The following is a 15,530-nucleotide window of genomic DNA, read 5'->3' as shown; positions in this document are numbered from 1 at the left end:
TTGACCTTTGACCAGTGACCTCAAAATCAATAGGGGTCACCTTATAAGTCATGATCAACATCCATGCCAAATATGAAGACTGTGGGCGAACCTCAAAAGAATCTTAAGTTTTTCAAATTTTCAGTGGGTGGACAAACTTTTTGTAAGTCAAAGTCCCTATGACCTTGACCTTTGATACAAGTGACCCCAATCAAAATCAATAGGGGTCATCTACTAATCATGAAAATCAACATCCATGCCAAATATGAAGAACTGTGTGTCAAGGAATCCTAAAGTTATTGGGCAGACAAACTTTTTTGATGTCCCTTTGACCTTGACCTTTTGACCTGGTGTGACCTCAATAATCAAATAGGGGTCATCTATTAATCATGACTAACCTCCATTCCAAATATGAAGACTGTGGGTCAAAGGAATCTTAAGTTATTTGGCACGGACAAGCTTTTGGAAGTCAAGGCCCCTGTGACCTTGACCTTTGACCTAGTGACCTCAAAATCAATAGGGGTCATCTACTAATCATGACTAACCTCCATGCTAAATATGAAGACTGTGGGTCAAAGGAATCTTAAGTTATTGGGCGGACAAGCTTTTTGAAGTCATGGCCCTATGACCTTGACCTTTGACCTGGTGACCTCAAAGTCAATAGGGGTCATCTACTTATCATGACTAGCCTCCATGCCAAATATGAAGACTGTGGGTCAAAGGAATCTTAAGTTATTGGGCGGACAAGCTTTTTGAAGTCAAGGCCCCTGTGACCTTGACCTTTGGACCTGGTGACATCAAAATCAATAGGGGTCATTCTACTAATCATGACTGACCTCCATGCCAAATATGACGACTGTAGGTCAAAGGAATCTTAAGTTATTGGGCGGACAAGCTTTTTGAAGTCAATGCCCCTGTGACCTTTGACCTAGTGGCCTCAAAATCAATAGGGGTCATCTACTAATCAAGACTAACCTCCATGCCAAATATGAAGACTGTGGGTCAAAGGAATCTTAAGTTATTGGGCGGACAAGCTTTTTGAAGTCATGGCCCTATGACCTTGACCTTTGACCTGGTGACCTCAAAGTCAATAGGGGTCATCTACTTATCATGACTAGCCTCCATGCCAAATATGAAGACTTGTAGGTCAAAGGAATCTTAAGTTATTTGGGCGGAAGAGCTTTTTGAAGTCAAGGCCCCTGTGACCTTGACCTTTGACCTCAAAATCAAAAGGGGTCATCTACTAATCATGACTGACCTCCATGCCAAATATGACAACTGTAGGTCAAAGGAATCTTAAGTTATTGGGCGGACAAGCTTTTTGAAGTCAAGGCCCCTGTGACCTTGACCTTTGACCTAGTGACCTCAAAATCAATAGGGTCCATCTACTTCATGCTAACCTTTCCATGCCAAATATGAAGACTAAGGGTCAAAGGAATCTTAAGTTTATTGGGCGGACAAGAAAAAACAGCCGGCGACGGTGACGGACAGTCCGGACGGACGGGCAAGCTGATTTTCCAATATACCCCCCCTTACACTTTTGAATAATAATTTACTTTTACAGGTTCTGACCGATTTAATAACAAACAATCAAGTTCCTAAAAAGATGCGATTATCTAAAACCATATACATGTATGAAACATCTGAGGTCAAATGTTTGGTTTAAGTCAGGAAACATGCATTAGGTATACACAAAATTTATTTCGTTTGATTGTGTTGGAAGCTATTAAGCTTATTGAATTCCTGAAGCCCAAACCAGTACAAAGCAAAGAATGTAGTTTTTGCTAAGGAAACATTTGGCCTAACTTAAAGGTTAAGAACCCACACAATCAGTTTATCCTCAGATTTCTAGTCTGACGTGTTAAACAGCGTAACAGCCATGTCGAAACAACATTTGGAACCCTTCTTGGCACATTATTTGTTTTCAATAAGACACCATTACTGGCAAGTTAAAGGACTTGGATTTGATAGTAATTCGATCAGCTTGAAGCTTTCATCACATTCAAAGTAAAATATCGAATTTTTGTTGTTACAGTAACTAAACATACTATGAAAATTGGTGAAATACTAAAAATAAATCATGAATAAAATGTATATTGAAATTTATCATATATATATAAGCTTACTATCTACTGGCACTCCAGGTTTCTGACTGGCTTGTATTTGTGTATTGCCTTTAGTTAAAATCTCAAATGCTGGAGTTACTTTATATAAATCCTGAAAAGAAAACAACAAAGAAAACATCAATGCCTGTTACACCTAATCATGCAAATGCATATTATATAAATATTGGTTGAAAAGCTTCATAAAGCACACATGAAAAGTAGGATTTGGGGAAAAAAATGAAGACAGTCACAGGAAATTAAAGTACATACAATAAAGAGTATAATGTTTTATACCGAGTTAAGGAGTCCAAACTGTATATCCCCAGCTGCTGTCTCATTCCCGAAGAAAATATCTGTTTCCCTAGCCTGAAATTTATAAGAATAACATCCTCAACAATCCAAATTTCATAGCTGTACATCAAAGGACAAGAAAGTAGGTAACTTTGTAAATTATCTAGGTCAGTTGAGTAAGTCACTTCATCAAAATTAAGGTCAGCTGATATCAAAGTTCAATTTCACATCTAAAACTGTGCACTTGGTCCAAATCTCATTGCCATTGGATAAAATACTACTTCTAAGTTTTATTTTCCAAGTTTTATTTTCCAATACAGAATAAGAACATAATTCTCAATAAGTGTTCAGGGTACACTTGGGTTAATTCTTATATATGTAATAAAGCAAACATTCAGATGATATAATGAATTATATATACCAGTGTTTTGTGTACAGTATTATGCCAGGTCAACTTGACACGCCGGGGCATTGTTGTCATGTTCTCCCAATGTTTCTCTATAAAAGGTATTATCTCCTGAAATACATCAATATGTCAATTTATCAAAAGCACTGGCCTAGTGGCGCTATAAGGTGTCTGTCTCTCAGCCTGGTAGGCATGGGTTCAAGCCATACTAAGGTCACAAATAAAAATTTTTGGTTTTAAGTTGCACGTAACGACTAACATTGTAAATGTCTTATGGCAACATTCCAGCTTTACTGGTATAGAAATTGACCAAAAGTTATTTCAGGCACAAGAATGCACCTAAGTAGAATACCATTGTTCCTGATGTTAGCCAGATAGCTTCTTTACATAAAGAATTCACAATCCCTGAAACAGGATTCAACCCACAGTTATGACAGGCAAGGTGGTTTGAAGTCAAAGATCTTACCCTTTCAGCCAAGGACACCCATACATGATATAGAAATGTAATATTTTGTTAAAGACTGTTTTGTTCTGTCTATTCATAATACTCATGTAAATTATATAACAAAAGCCCTTTGTATACTACATGTATTTCAGGCAAGTGCAGGCACCCGAGAAGAACCACTGGCCTACTTGGAGCTAGCTTGATAGCTTCCTCACATGAAAGTATCAGAAGGCCTGATGGGATTCTAACCTACAACCATAAGGATGAACAAACATTTCAACATCAGTAACCTTAACCATACAGGCATGAATGACACTCTGACCTTTTTCCTTTTTAAATCTTTTCACATTAAATTCAGTATTATTTATTAATTACCTTGTCTCGAGAAAACATCACTCGGTTCTCATCTCTCACTTTAGAAATGTAAGTTACATTCGCCAATGCTGTGTAACATATCTGTTGGAAGCCTGAAAATTTAACAGAGTTACTCATTGTGTCTAAAAAAACTGCCTTGTTTAACCCTTAACCTGTTAGGACCAAAAGTTATTAGCCTTTGTCACAAGTGTAGAACCAGGGGGCCTGCACTTATGTGCAGTGTGACCAGGCTCCATAGTGTTGGTAGCTTAATTTTTGTATCTTGATATTGAAATCCCTTAAACTTTGAATGGACTGTTCCAAAATCAAAGCAAGAAAAGTCCATTACACAAATTCTGCAGGTTAAGGGTTAGACTACAGAAATTTTTCTCTACAATCTCTGAATTAACGCATGTATGATTTTCAAACTGAAATCTCAAACTATCAAAAAAGTAATAACATGTACATTTCCAATTTTTGTATAAAAAGTTAACAGTGATAAGTGGTGATCTACTTATGTATTACTGATGTTATCAATAACTGCTAACCAAATTGTGTGCGAAATTATATTTTTCATTCCCTACAGTTAAAAACTTTGAATTATATAACAGAGAAACTGATTCATGTTTTTTAAAAGGTGAAAATTATGTTATCTGGAACTCAGCAAATGAAGGTTTTTCCCATCAAATCACAGGATACAAACTAACTTTTACCAGCTTCACAGGACACTTTTGTTCACAACTGAATTATAAATGTGTTGCGCTTACTTCACACATATTTAACAAGTTGTTCGTATCCTGGGAAAAGATTGGAAAACCCAACATTCGCCAACTTCAGGAATACCTCTATAACACTAACAGAAGTATCAGATATTTTGTTTCATTATTGCTTCCTATGCAGTTCCAATATTTTGGTATCAGACAAATAAACTCAAATAATTGCTAAAAGACTTACTTGCTTGTTTTTTCTGAAAACTTTCCAGACCATTTGGATTACAGGACTTGCACTGGTATATGTAGTTACACATGAATGGTATATTGGTTCTGTAACATACAAAATTGGATATCACAATCAAAAATGAAGAACAATTTTGGCAAATATGTTAAATGTTAAGACAAATTTTCTCTCAAACTGATGTGAATTGGCAGAATAATTTTACAATTTAAACTTGTGTTATGTTTTATAATAAATGTCAACCCTTGAGGGTAATGGTGTAGAGGGTAATTAAAGTAAATAATCACTGCTCATATGGCAAAATACCAGTTACAAGGTGATGAAAAACTATAAATGTACCCTTACATTCATGCATAATACTTATGGCAGTTAGCCAAATACTTCTCTCACATGAAAGAATTCAACCTTCCTAGGTGAATATACATTAGTGGTAAACCCCCGTTCACAGAGAGGCAAGTGAATTGAAGGCCACAACCTTAACTGCTAAGCCAAAGAAAGGAAGTAAAGGTACTTCTCACTTGAAATAAGCAAACACTGTAATATTTATTTAAGTAATGGAACTGAAAGACAAAAATTACACTTACCCAATGTAACAGCTTGTACAATCTGCATGATACCATTTTGAACACGTCTGACACTGAAGTTCTACTGAACCCAAGTTACGACCTTTTCCACTGAAATATAAAAATAATTAACACACTTGTAGATTATCATAATTATCAATGATGACCAGGCATAATATTCATGATAAAATGACGAAAATAAATGATCGTATTTTATATTTGAAACATGACTTTGTTCCATCCTGTAGAAAGATAGCTATCATGCATAGTACATTGTTATACAATCACACAATGTATAGTACAGATTTTGCACTTTCCAAATTGGCACTGCTTATAGAAAAGCACAGGGAAAATTCACTCAGATTTTTATTTCACTTTAATACTAACAAATTGTGATACATACCAGTAGCACAACTCTTCATCCTGTGCAAGTCCAAGTCCTGGCGGTCCAGGGAGTCCTAATTTATCCATCTATATCTACAACAGATAAAGTTTTATTACATCATTCATGGTCACAACAAGGTAGATCAAATTAATGAATATTCAAAGAGATAAAAATAACTAATTTTATAATTAATTGATACATAAATAATGTAATTAACTGGCAATTTGCAAGAATGAGAAAGAAATCAATTTAAATATTAAAAAGTCATGCAAAGAAATGTTGTATTTTTCAAGTATTCAAAACAATATTTACTATAAAGTAACAGTTGCGATATCAATACCAAAATAATGATAAAATAAATAACAAGAGCTGTCATTAACACAGCAACTCAGCAAGCTCCACCATTATAGGTACTTGTCAGGGGCAAAATTCTGAAAAAAGGTAATTCAGAGTAATGAGCCATGAGCCTACCATTACTCCTCAGACTTAATTTGTGACAAGCAACTCAAAATAAATACCTCTATATGTTGTTGTCTTAAGTAAACAGTGTATATAAGAGAAATATAAGCCAACTGATATATCATTTTCACATTCTTTTTGTAATCAAAGGGTCCTATCATTATGTAAAGAAATTCATCAGTGTATTTTTTTCTTTTAGTAATGTCATGAATAAGTGACAATTTATTCATTTAAACACTACAGTTAACTGATTGATTACCATAGCTGTTAAATGCAGCTAACTGGATGCCAATTAAAGACTGCTTCTATTCATTAGTTGTACATGGTTTATTTCGTTATCTGGTTCTATCTATCTTCCTTTAATGTCAAACCCCTTGCAAGTATGTAGATATTAGTCAACAGGTAGTCAAAATATATTGCCGTGCAAAAGCTAGATTCTGAGATATATATGTTTGTTTTGGGTTCTAGAGGGGAGATATTGCCGATACAAAAAAAATAGCACAATATCTTGTTGAAAGGTTGAGTAGTATGATTAGTTGGACTATTCAACAGAATGTCATGCAATGGAAATAACCCGAAATTCTCTGAAAAAAAGGTAATTTTCAGCTACTGCAGATATACAAGTTGATAATTAAGTCGGCATACAACTGTATTAGTTACTCGTAAGCACTTTGGTCGACGAAGCATTTAAGCAATTAAGCATATATGCCAATAGTCCTATAAATATTACGTCGCTTCGAGATATATTTTCTTTCAGGTAAAGCAACGTCATATCAAAATTGCTCAAAAAACCATAGCATTTCTTGCGGAAGGAAAAACCAATTAAAACAGAGTATATTTACATTAATTTCAGGGCACTAGACACCTTTTGGGGACAGTAACCCATACCCTAAGGAAGGGGAATTTTGCGTTGTTTTAAGGCAAAATTCGAAATTTTACATTATTAATTTATGTTTTTAATATTTAGTGCATTTTTTAACACATTTACTCATTACATTATTTCCTACCATTGGATTCAAAAGTTAGCAATTTTCCTACATTTGAAATCAATAGCTAGTATATATTTTTAATGTAGACTAACAAATAAAACAAATTATTTTAAGTTGATTTATTTTAGAATTTGGAGGGGGTTTATTTCTGAGAAAGGGGAAAAATGCATATGATTTTGAGAAGGGAATGGTACCCAATATTTTTTACCCCCCATATTCGGCCCAAAAAAAGACCAAACGAGTGCCCTGAATTTTGACCTTTTTGTAGACAAAAGTAAAATAATTAAACTGTCTGTCAGACACATTCAAAAATCATGATTTATTCCTCTTATTTTATTACATGTTGTATTATTTTAAATTCCCTTTACACTTACAGCCACTAATTGTTTATCATTCAAAATTACTAGAATTCATTACATATTTCAAGTTAACGACAATTTTATCATTGTGCATGTATCATATCATAAACAAATATTACACAAAATTTATACTGGCAGAAATTATATAAACTATTTAACTCTAGTTTCCTGAAAAAAAATATAATCCTCGCGAAAACATATGATTTAAGTGAAAACTCGCAAAAATATCACTTTCTCCGGTCAAATTAAAAACGATACATATCCATACCGCTAAAATCTATCTTGTGCAATCAAGGAAACCAACACCTTTTTCGTAAATAACTCAATATTATTGAAAATGTGTAGTTAATTTAATAACAACAATTTCAAATCGGTTTATCATAAAAATAGTTTTCTGTAGAAAAGAGTAGGTGAGACATTAGGTATTATACCACTAAATACGTTCTTCCGAGCGCTAGAATCCTATCTAACAAAAATTTAGGTGTTGAAAAATTGAAATTAAATATTTCTTAGCGAAAATATTACGTTTACTATTAATAATCATATAACAACAATTGCTTGAATTCGTGAAACCAGAGTTTGTATTATCCATAGGTGTTTATATATAAATTAAATAAATTTTATATGTATTCCACTTTATATGTATGTATCGTTTTTATTTTTTTGTCGGAAAATGACGGAAATTGAATTAATATAAAACATATTTCAAATGAAAAATACTGCAGTTGACATGGTTTTGGAGAGGTAGGAGGGTACGTTGTACAGTGGGGGGGGGGTAGTGACCAATTAACTCGCCGAACACCTGTAGTATTATCATAATTATATTGTTATACCCGGTTTTATAAAAGAAATATAAATTCAGTACAAAGATGTTCGCATAGTTAAAAAGAATGTACTGTCACGGTATGATGAGTGTATCAAATATCAGAATCTTAGAAACCAATCATATGGACATTATGGTAACTACGAAATTTCATTCCCAGTATAATTATATCGAGTATCACCTAGTCCATAAGTTCAGTATAAATTCCAGCACATGGATACCTCATTTTTCAAAGGAGTAAAACTGGTTATATTGTAAAATAATCGCCTCGATTGTCTTTAATAATGCTGATATTAGATATAGATATAGCTCATAATGGTCTCCTTTGTTTACCCAATGCTCACTTCTCATTAATTTGCCAAAGTTTCGTTTACTTCTTAGAACATTTCCTACTGCTAACTGCTTTAATTAATTCCCAAAATTTGTCAAATCGCCCTTTAAGTGTCAATATTTTAAGTGCATGACTGTGTATTTAATAACTATAAAAAAAAACTTCATCCCATAAAGCTTTGAGCAAGAATACTGTTATATAAATTTTTTTTCAACATATCCAATATTTATTCTGAGAGCGAGGTTATATAATTATATAGTTTAATCGTGACAATATAATATTATGTACACTATTCCGTCAATTATCCTGTACTGGCATGCTGTAGATACAACAGGATCTTTCCGGTTCTATTCAAAATACCCTGGATAAAATAATATAAAATAGTAAATGAATTGAATTGTTTACATGCGGATTCGCAAAATTGTATCAGAAATCAATTTTGTATTTTGATTTAATGTTTACTTTAATGTACTCGTGATTGATTTTAATTTTTGAAACAATGAATTCAAACACTTGAATTGCATAAGCTATCGACATAAAATTTTATGATATCAGAGTTATGTCAAAAAGACAGATGAATTCGTACATTAACATTCAGTTTCAAAGATCTCTTTTTACTTTGTATATTAAAATGATTTTATTAATTTTCGGGTATATTTTTGTAATTGGACTGCTTAAAGGTGGAATTGTTATTTGTAAAATTCAAACTGACACAATGATTCGTGAAAAGGACTCACGGTTAGTAAATGCGATTTCGGACGATCAAAAATATACAGCCATTTCGTGTATCAATAAATGTGTGCTGTATACACCTCAATGCCGATCTGTGAGTTTCAGTCACAGCGAAAGACGATGCTTGCTACATATGGATCACCCACACAGTTCCACAGCTCAGCTGACTAGCGCTGCTGGGTTTTCGCTCTACTACTCCTTGACCGCTGGTATGTGATAATTTATATAAAATATGGATGATTCTGTAATATAATGTTTCAGATTGGTTGGTTATTTGAGCTAACTTTGCCAAAACATGATCAAGTTTCGCCCAAGTGGTCTCGACATTCAGAATTTCCATTTCGCTGCTGTTGAAATAAATTATAAGTATGTATAAACTATTATGTAATTTTAGAATTGTTTTCAGGAATAATATTTTGTGTAAACTTAAGGAAAATGTAGAAAGTATAAAAGAAATATCACAAAATAAAATAAAATAAATGCAAAACCGTGTTTCATAAAACAGCACATTAATAAAGACATTAAAGACATTGCCATGTATGTACAAATATAACATCATTTTACAGCATTATATTCATGACAGCCAGCAATTTGATACATACGCAAAAGAAAGTGTACAAATGGTTACAAATTCTGTATACATACATAAGCAAAATAGTGGCAAATTTGCAGAAACTGTATTGACAATACAATGGTGTATATTGTATTGAAATTTGATGATTTTCGTGTAAATATAGTGGAAGGGTGAAAAGGAAACGTTGCAGAATTGTGATTTTAACGCTAGTTTTGTTGTCTCGATGAGATGGACGCAACGGATACTGTTTAAGATAAAATGTGACACTGCGGACTTTTAGTAACGTCTTGAAAATTGGCATGTAAAAAGTTGACCATATATATTTCAGATTAGATTCCGTTGTTTTCATTCCAATAGTGTTAGCCATTTTTTTGTACATATGACGTCAAAGTTGACCACTAAAAGCCCGTCAAATTTTACACAAAAATTACAATTTTCTTTCCATTTTTCAAACATTTTTCGGCGCAAAACAATAAATGTTATATCAGCATAAAGGGAAAATGATTTTCGTCGAATACTGTAGAATTAAAGATATTTTGTCCGCCTTTGGCGTTGTGATACCCGTAACAGTTGCCAAGGATACGCAACGACGTAATTTGTTCAAAAACGGGCTTTAGTGGTCAACTTTGTCAGTATCCGTTGCGTCCATCTCAACAATGGATCGACGAAGGTGTCTACAGGGACCTGACGTATCAATATATGGCTCTGAATGATGTTCCGTATTTATAAAAGGCACAATTATGCAACTTTTATTTATCGTCCCTCAGCTGATTACAGGTAACCAACGATTTCATAATAATCAAATTTCAATTACATGTGAACCATCGTGTAGTCAGTTCATTTTTTTCTACAAATATAGCAATATTTTGCTTTAATAAGTATGCGTATCAAGTGCAAACTTTCTTCTGGAACTCAGTATACAGTTGCTGCGTTGATGTTTTGTAATTATATGTAAGAACTTCACTATTCTCTCTTCAAGAATGTGACGAAGGCTGGGAAAGGTTTGAGACTAGGTGTTATATGTTTGTTACTAACAAACTGTCATGGGTACAAGCCGATGTGAGTACGAAAGTTTTTGTTATGTTTGGTAACGACGATGATGATAATGATGACGTAATTTTTTACGAAGAACCATATAAATATTTAAAGATTTGTTAAAAAGTGAAAATAATGAAATGAATGCATATTAATTTTAAATCTGACTATCAACAACAAGAACAAAACAACAATTTAATAAGAATTAATTGTTTGTAAGCGAACAGCATGGGTCCTGATCAGACTGCGCGGATGCGCAGGCTGGTCTGGATCCTTGCTGGTCGCAAACGCATTATGTTGGTTTTGTCGTAGCGCGGCTCATATATTCATATTATCGTATTAATTCTATGAACTTCACGATAGTTCAGTTTGACCTTTAAATGACTTGCATTTTCTGCAGTGTCTTTTTTAAATAAGAGTCTGTTTCGTTTTTTTCTGTTGTAATGGATTTCAAATTTAAAATATAATGTTTTGAAATTAAACAGACAGATGGCCAGATTTTATGATTAAACTGTTGGTACGTACGCATCATGCATTAATTAAAGCTAGCAGTTTGCCAAACTTAGCTGCAGTCCAACAAAAAGAATTTGTTGAGGAGGCATCGAGAAGATAACATTAGTCTTGTCCTTACCGGCATCTTTGTAACGGATTGATACAAAAATAAACAGTCTATAAGGTTCACACCAAAATGATACCTATATATGCTTTCAGCCGTCTCTTATTTCAGACATTTTGTAGAGGCATGGACTCAAACTTACTTAAAGTTGACAACGAGGCAGAAGATACATTTGTGCGGGATAAATGTGCAGGTATGTTCTAAATGAAACTATTCATATTTTCATACAACATAAACACCGTCTCGAATGATAAAAAACTTGAGGCATAAATGTTCTAGGGGGAAAATCAAATTGCATGGATTGTTATTTCATGTTTAATCTTGCTTGATTTCCCACAAAATCTGAGTGTGGTATTCTTTACAAGTTTCGATAGCATTAATATTTGTCTGAAAAGATGAACTACAATGTAATTTGTTATACTCATCTGCCAGTAAAGTTTGAAAGATTTATTTAAATTGGTTAATTTTCCTTTCTTTGAATTCAGAACATGGTATGGGATTTTATTGGATTGGTGCCCGGTTCTCGGACCAGTATAATGAATATAGATGGTATGACGGTACAGGTATCAGCTATAAGAACGGCTGGGGACAAGGCCAACCAGACGCTACAGGTGGATGTGTAGACATGTTGGGAAAATGGGGCTTTGCTTGGAACGATCATAAGGATTGCTTTTCAACATATGGTGGCAGTATCTGCGAGAAAGGTATTATACATCGCCAAATTGCTGATTGCAATTCTATAAATAGAACGGCGGAAGAATTACGAAAATGAAAGGCAAGTTACGATAGAATTTTCTTTGCTGGCCTAAAAGAGAAACAGGGAGTCAAGGGCATGAAATTTTATAACTGAAGTCAGGGATTATGTCCAACGCAAAATAAATCCTTGATGTATTTCAATGGTGATGGCCACGATTTGAAAAGTTGTTTAAAAAAAAAGAGAAAAATAAACGAACTTCACTGAGGTCTTAAAGTTTGAAAACAAAAAAATTACCAAAAATACTAAGATCAATTGTGACATTAAAATAGCACTAAAGAGATGATAAGGAAAGATACTGATAAATTGAAAATCGATATTTAATAAGTGTGATTTTAACCCGAGTAGAGCTAAAAGCATTTAAATGCTTTTCAATTAAAGTCATTTTACGCAATAAAAATAAATATTCTGGAAATCAAATTTTAAAACGGAGTGAGCATTCAAATAAGATAATGGTAGGGAACTACATCAAATGGTCACAAATCCTGCAAAAAATGTTTAGTCCCGTCTTGTCAAAACACGTTATTGCATGATATTTATTTAAAGAATGGTATTTATTCATTTATATATTTATTTTTTATTTTCCAGGTCTTTTCGACTAGACATATTACATAGTGTATTACGTCAAGGTCATGCCTGGACATCTGAATGAGGCTTTGGAAACTTACAAAGGTTATAATAATACGGTAATAAAGACGCAGATGATTTTTTCCAACTAATAGGCCACTTTGTATGTGTGTGTGTGTGTATGAGTGGAGACTTAAACATCGACTCGGTTAAGTTGAATTTAGTTAAATTCGTGAAGTTGAAATCGTGCATTCATGAAGTTGACAAGTTGAAATCGTGAAAACATGAAGTTGAAATCGTAAAATCGTGAAGTTGAAAGCGTGAATTCGTGAAGTTGAAAAGTTGAAATCGGTAATTCATTATTTTGAAATCGTGAATTCATGAAGCTGAAATCGTGAATTCCGTATGTTAAAATTGTGAATTCAGGAAGATGAAATTAGGAACTCATGAAGTTGAAATATCCCCACCAGTATTTCATACCACTGCGTATAGGAGTTTGTGTCACAGCAAGGACCTTGGGTATTAAACGCTATAGCTTCATCAATAAGAATACAACTTCTCGATCAATACATGCATTATATTAAACTGTTTATCCTAATAGAAATTTTGTCACATTGTTTGCCAGTAGTATTTGTTAAACTTGTAATACAAAGCACTTGACATGCATATGTTAATTTATGTTTATATAGGACTATGTTAAAAATCATTATCACCATGGACACTTTTTTGTTCATGTAAATGAGACTTATCGTGTACATGTACTAGTATTTAATAAATGATTCTACCATATTAGAACTGTATTTATTAATAAACAAATATTGATTTTAAAATATCTGGAAAAAATGTGATCTCTTTGATTGAGTTTGATCGAGTCTGTACACGATGGATGATGAATAATGTGCAACATCCATCACGCCCAAAGCACCGTAAAATCACCAATATATGTATCACTGGTGCATGACCCAACATATACTAATAATTATTTTAGTTGTTTAGTTGTCATAGCTGGGTTTGAACCTGGGACACCTACATTTATAGTCAGAACATGTAACCACTCAACTTACACACTTGCACAGTAACTGTAGAGGGGTTCTAGAAAGGACATGAACATTTTCTAAGGACGGACGTATAGGGATACGCTTGTAAGTGTTAGTCTCTGGAGGGACTTTTGAGAGATATGAAGACGTTCACTGGAATGACTTAATCGGGACAAACGTGAAACGTATCTGTAAGTAATCGGGCGTGATGTGAAAACAGTACTCTGGAAAGAGTAGAGGCGTTACGTGAAAATCTTACTCTGGAGCGGTGGGTGAGAGATGTGAAAACATTACTCTGAATAGGCGATGGGGAAACGGGAAAATGTGCCTCAAGAGAGGCGGATGAGGCACGTGAAAAAGTTAATAAGTAGAAGCTGGGGAGAGGACTGATAGGCTTTGAGGAATGTGAAAAAAGCTCAAAAGATCTCTGGAAAGGTTGTATTAAATGTTACTCTGAAGAGGCGGGCAAGTATGGTAAAATTTACACAGGAAAGGCATGGAGCGAATGTATAATACGCTATTTGGGAGAGGTGAAAGAGGGATGTGATAACGTTACTTACAGGTTGGGCGACTTGTGGGGGGGGGGGGGATTGATTGATTGACTTCAGAAACGCCAAAATAGTTAGCACAAACGCTATCACACTTTCTTAAATATTTTCAAAATGATGTCCTTTCATAATTATAGTTCAACAAAATTTAAAACGATTTTTTTAGCTCTTTACTTGGATGGAAACATGAATTTCAAATAATAATTAAATCACATTTTGGTAAACAGTCATTTGCAAAATGATGTCCTTTTTCACGCCATAGAGTAATCGGTGAATAATTTTGAAAATTCGAAAGAGGACATACAAAGTGTACTAGTATTTAGCTCTATTTCTTAATTTTATATTGCAGCTTTCTATTTTGCAACTATGACAAAAGATATTCATTCGATTATTGGCATCCTGAACAATTATTCAAACATGGTAATAATTAGATTTTAAAAATATGCTTATGACATTTATTTTCAAATATAAATGAATATTTGTTCACACTTAACTTTCCATTCTATCATAAATTGGGGAAAATTATTTGCGTACCATTATTTTAGAACATTTTGAAAAGACAAAAACTGCAGCCATTAGTCAAAGCAAATATCGGGATGTCATTAATCGATATGACTTAAACAATTCCAGTTGAATGGTCCAATTAGTATAATTTAGATACTTACCACGCGAACAGATTTGCAGATGCGTTTAATGGAGCGCGTTCTACGTACGTATAGCATATATATATATATATATATATATATAATTCTGTAAAAAAGCAATTAAAATACTTTTTTCTACGGACTTTTATTTTGCAATGGATATTGTATCGTATATAAATTACATTATTATGATAACGGTACTGGTCCAATGTGGAACACATTTTTGTGAAATAAGGACTAATTTACTATTAAGTCTAAAAGATAAAAGTTCAGGAGATGTGATGACAGACTGCCAAAGACCGTCTGCTACATCGTGTGTAAATGAGTGTATGAAGTATGAAACGCAGTGTCAGGCGGCGAGCTACAATCCGGACCAAGAAAGGTGCCTACTTCACTCCAAACACCCTCTTAATGCCACCGCTCAGGTATCGAGCTCAAATGGTTATAGGCTTTATTATTCCAAGTTTGGAGGTACGTCAGTTATTTTTAATATGAGCCGTGTCACGACAAAACCAACATAATGGGTTTGCGACCAGCATGAACCTAGACCAGCCTGCGCATCCGCGCAGTCTGATCAGGA

At 33.8% G+C, this 15,530-nt stretch overlaps 2 protein-coding genes across 3 annotated transcripts in view; one reads left to right on the top strand and one right to left on the bottom strand.

Annotated features, from left to right (window-relative positions):
- The window catches only part of LOC132713517 (set1/Ash2 histone methyltransferase complex subunit ASH2-like), a 72,386-nt gene extending 64,675 nt beyond the window's left edge, over positions 1–7,711 (bottom strand). Inside the window, exons 1-8 of one of the 2 annotated variants that reach the window (XM_060696168.1) lie at positions 7,596–7,711; positions 5,501–5,574; positions 5,119–5,208; positions 4,535–4,623; positions 3,602–3,693; positions 2,797–2,892; positions 2,379–2,450; positions 2,106–2,196 (exon numbers count right to left, since the gene is read on the bottom strand). In XM_060696168.1, the coding sequence (XP_060552151.1) occupies positions 2,106–2,196; positions 2,379–2,450; positions 2,797–2,892; positions 3,602–3,693; positions 4,535–4,623; positions 5,119–5,208; positions 5,501–5,568 (598 nt within the window). In that variant the 5' untranslated portion in view covers positions 5,569–5,574; positions 7,596–7,711. Of the gene's footprint in view, positions 1–2,105; positions 2,197–2,378; positions 2,451–2,796; positions 2,893–3,601; positions 3,694–4,534; positions 4,624–5,118; positions 5,209–5,500; positions 5,575–7,557 lie in introns of both variants that reach the window. The other variant, XM_060696161.1, reaches the window with a different exon arrangement.
- A 1,300-nt stretch (positions 7,712–9,011) lies between these two features.
- Positions 9,012–13,055, top strand: LOC132713481 (ladderlectin-like). The gene is made up of 5 exons (XM_060696101.1): positions 9,012–9,384; positions 10,729–10,808; positions 11,512–11,593; positions 11,886–12,104; positions 12,743–13,055. The coding sequence occupies exons 1-5, from the start codon at positions 9,018–9,020 to the stop codon at positions 12,754–12,756; spliced, it is 762 nt and encodes a 253-aa protein (XP_060552084.1). The 5' UTR covers positions 9,012–9,017; the 3' UTR covers positions 12,757–13,055.
- The last annotated feature ends 2,475 nt before the right edge of the window (positions 13,056–15,530 follow it).

The sequence above is a fragment of the Ruditapes philippinarum genome, unplaced genomic scaffold, assembly GCF_026571515.1.
Source record: "Ruditapes philippinarum isolate M1 unplaced genomic scaffold, ASM2657151v2 ctg7864_1_1_1_1, whole genome shotgun sequence".
Taxonomy (NCBI): domain Eukaryota; kingdom Metazoa; phylum Mollusca; class Bivalvia; order Venerida; family Veneridae; genus Ruditapes; species Ruditapes philippinarum.
Note: the sequence above shows the minus strand (reverse complement) of the source record. Positions and strands in the feature narration are given on the sequence as shown.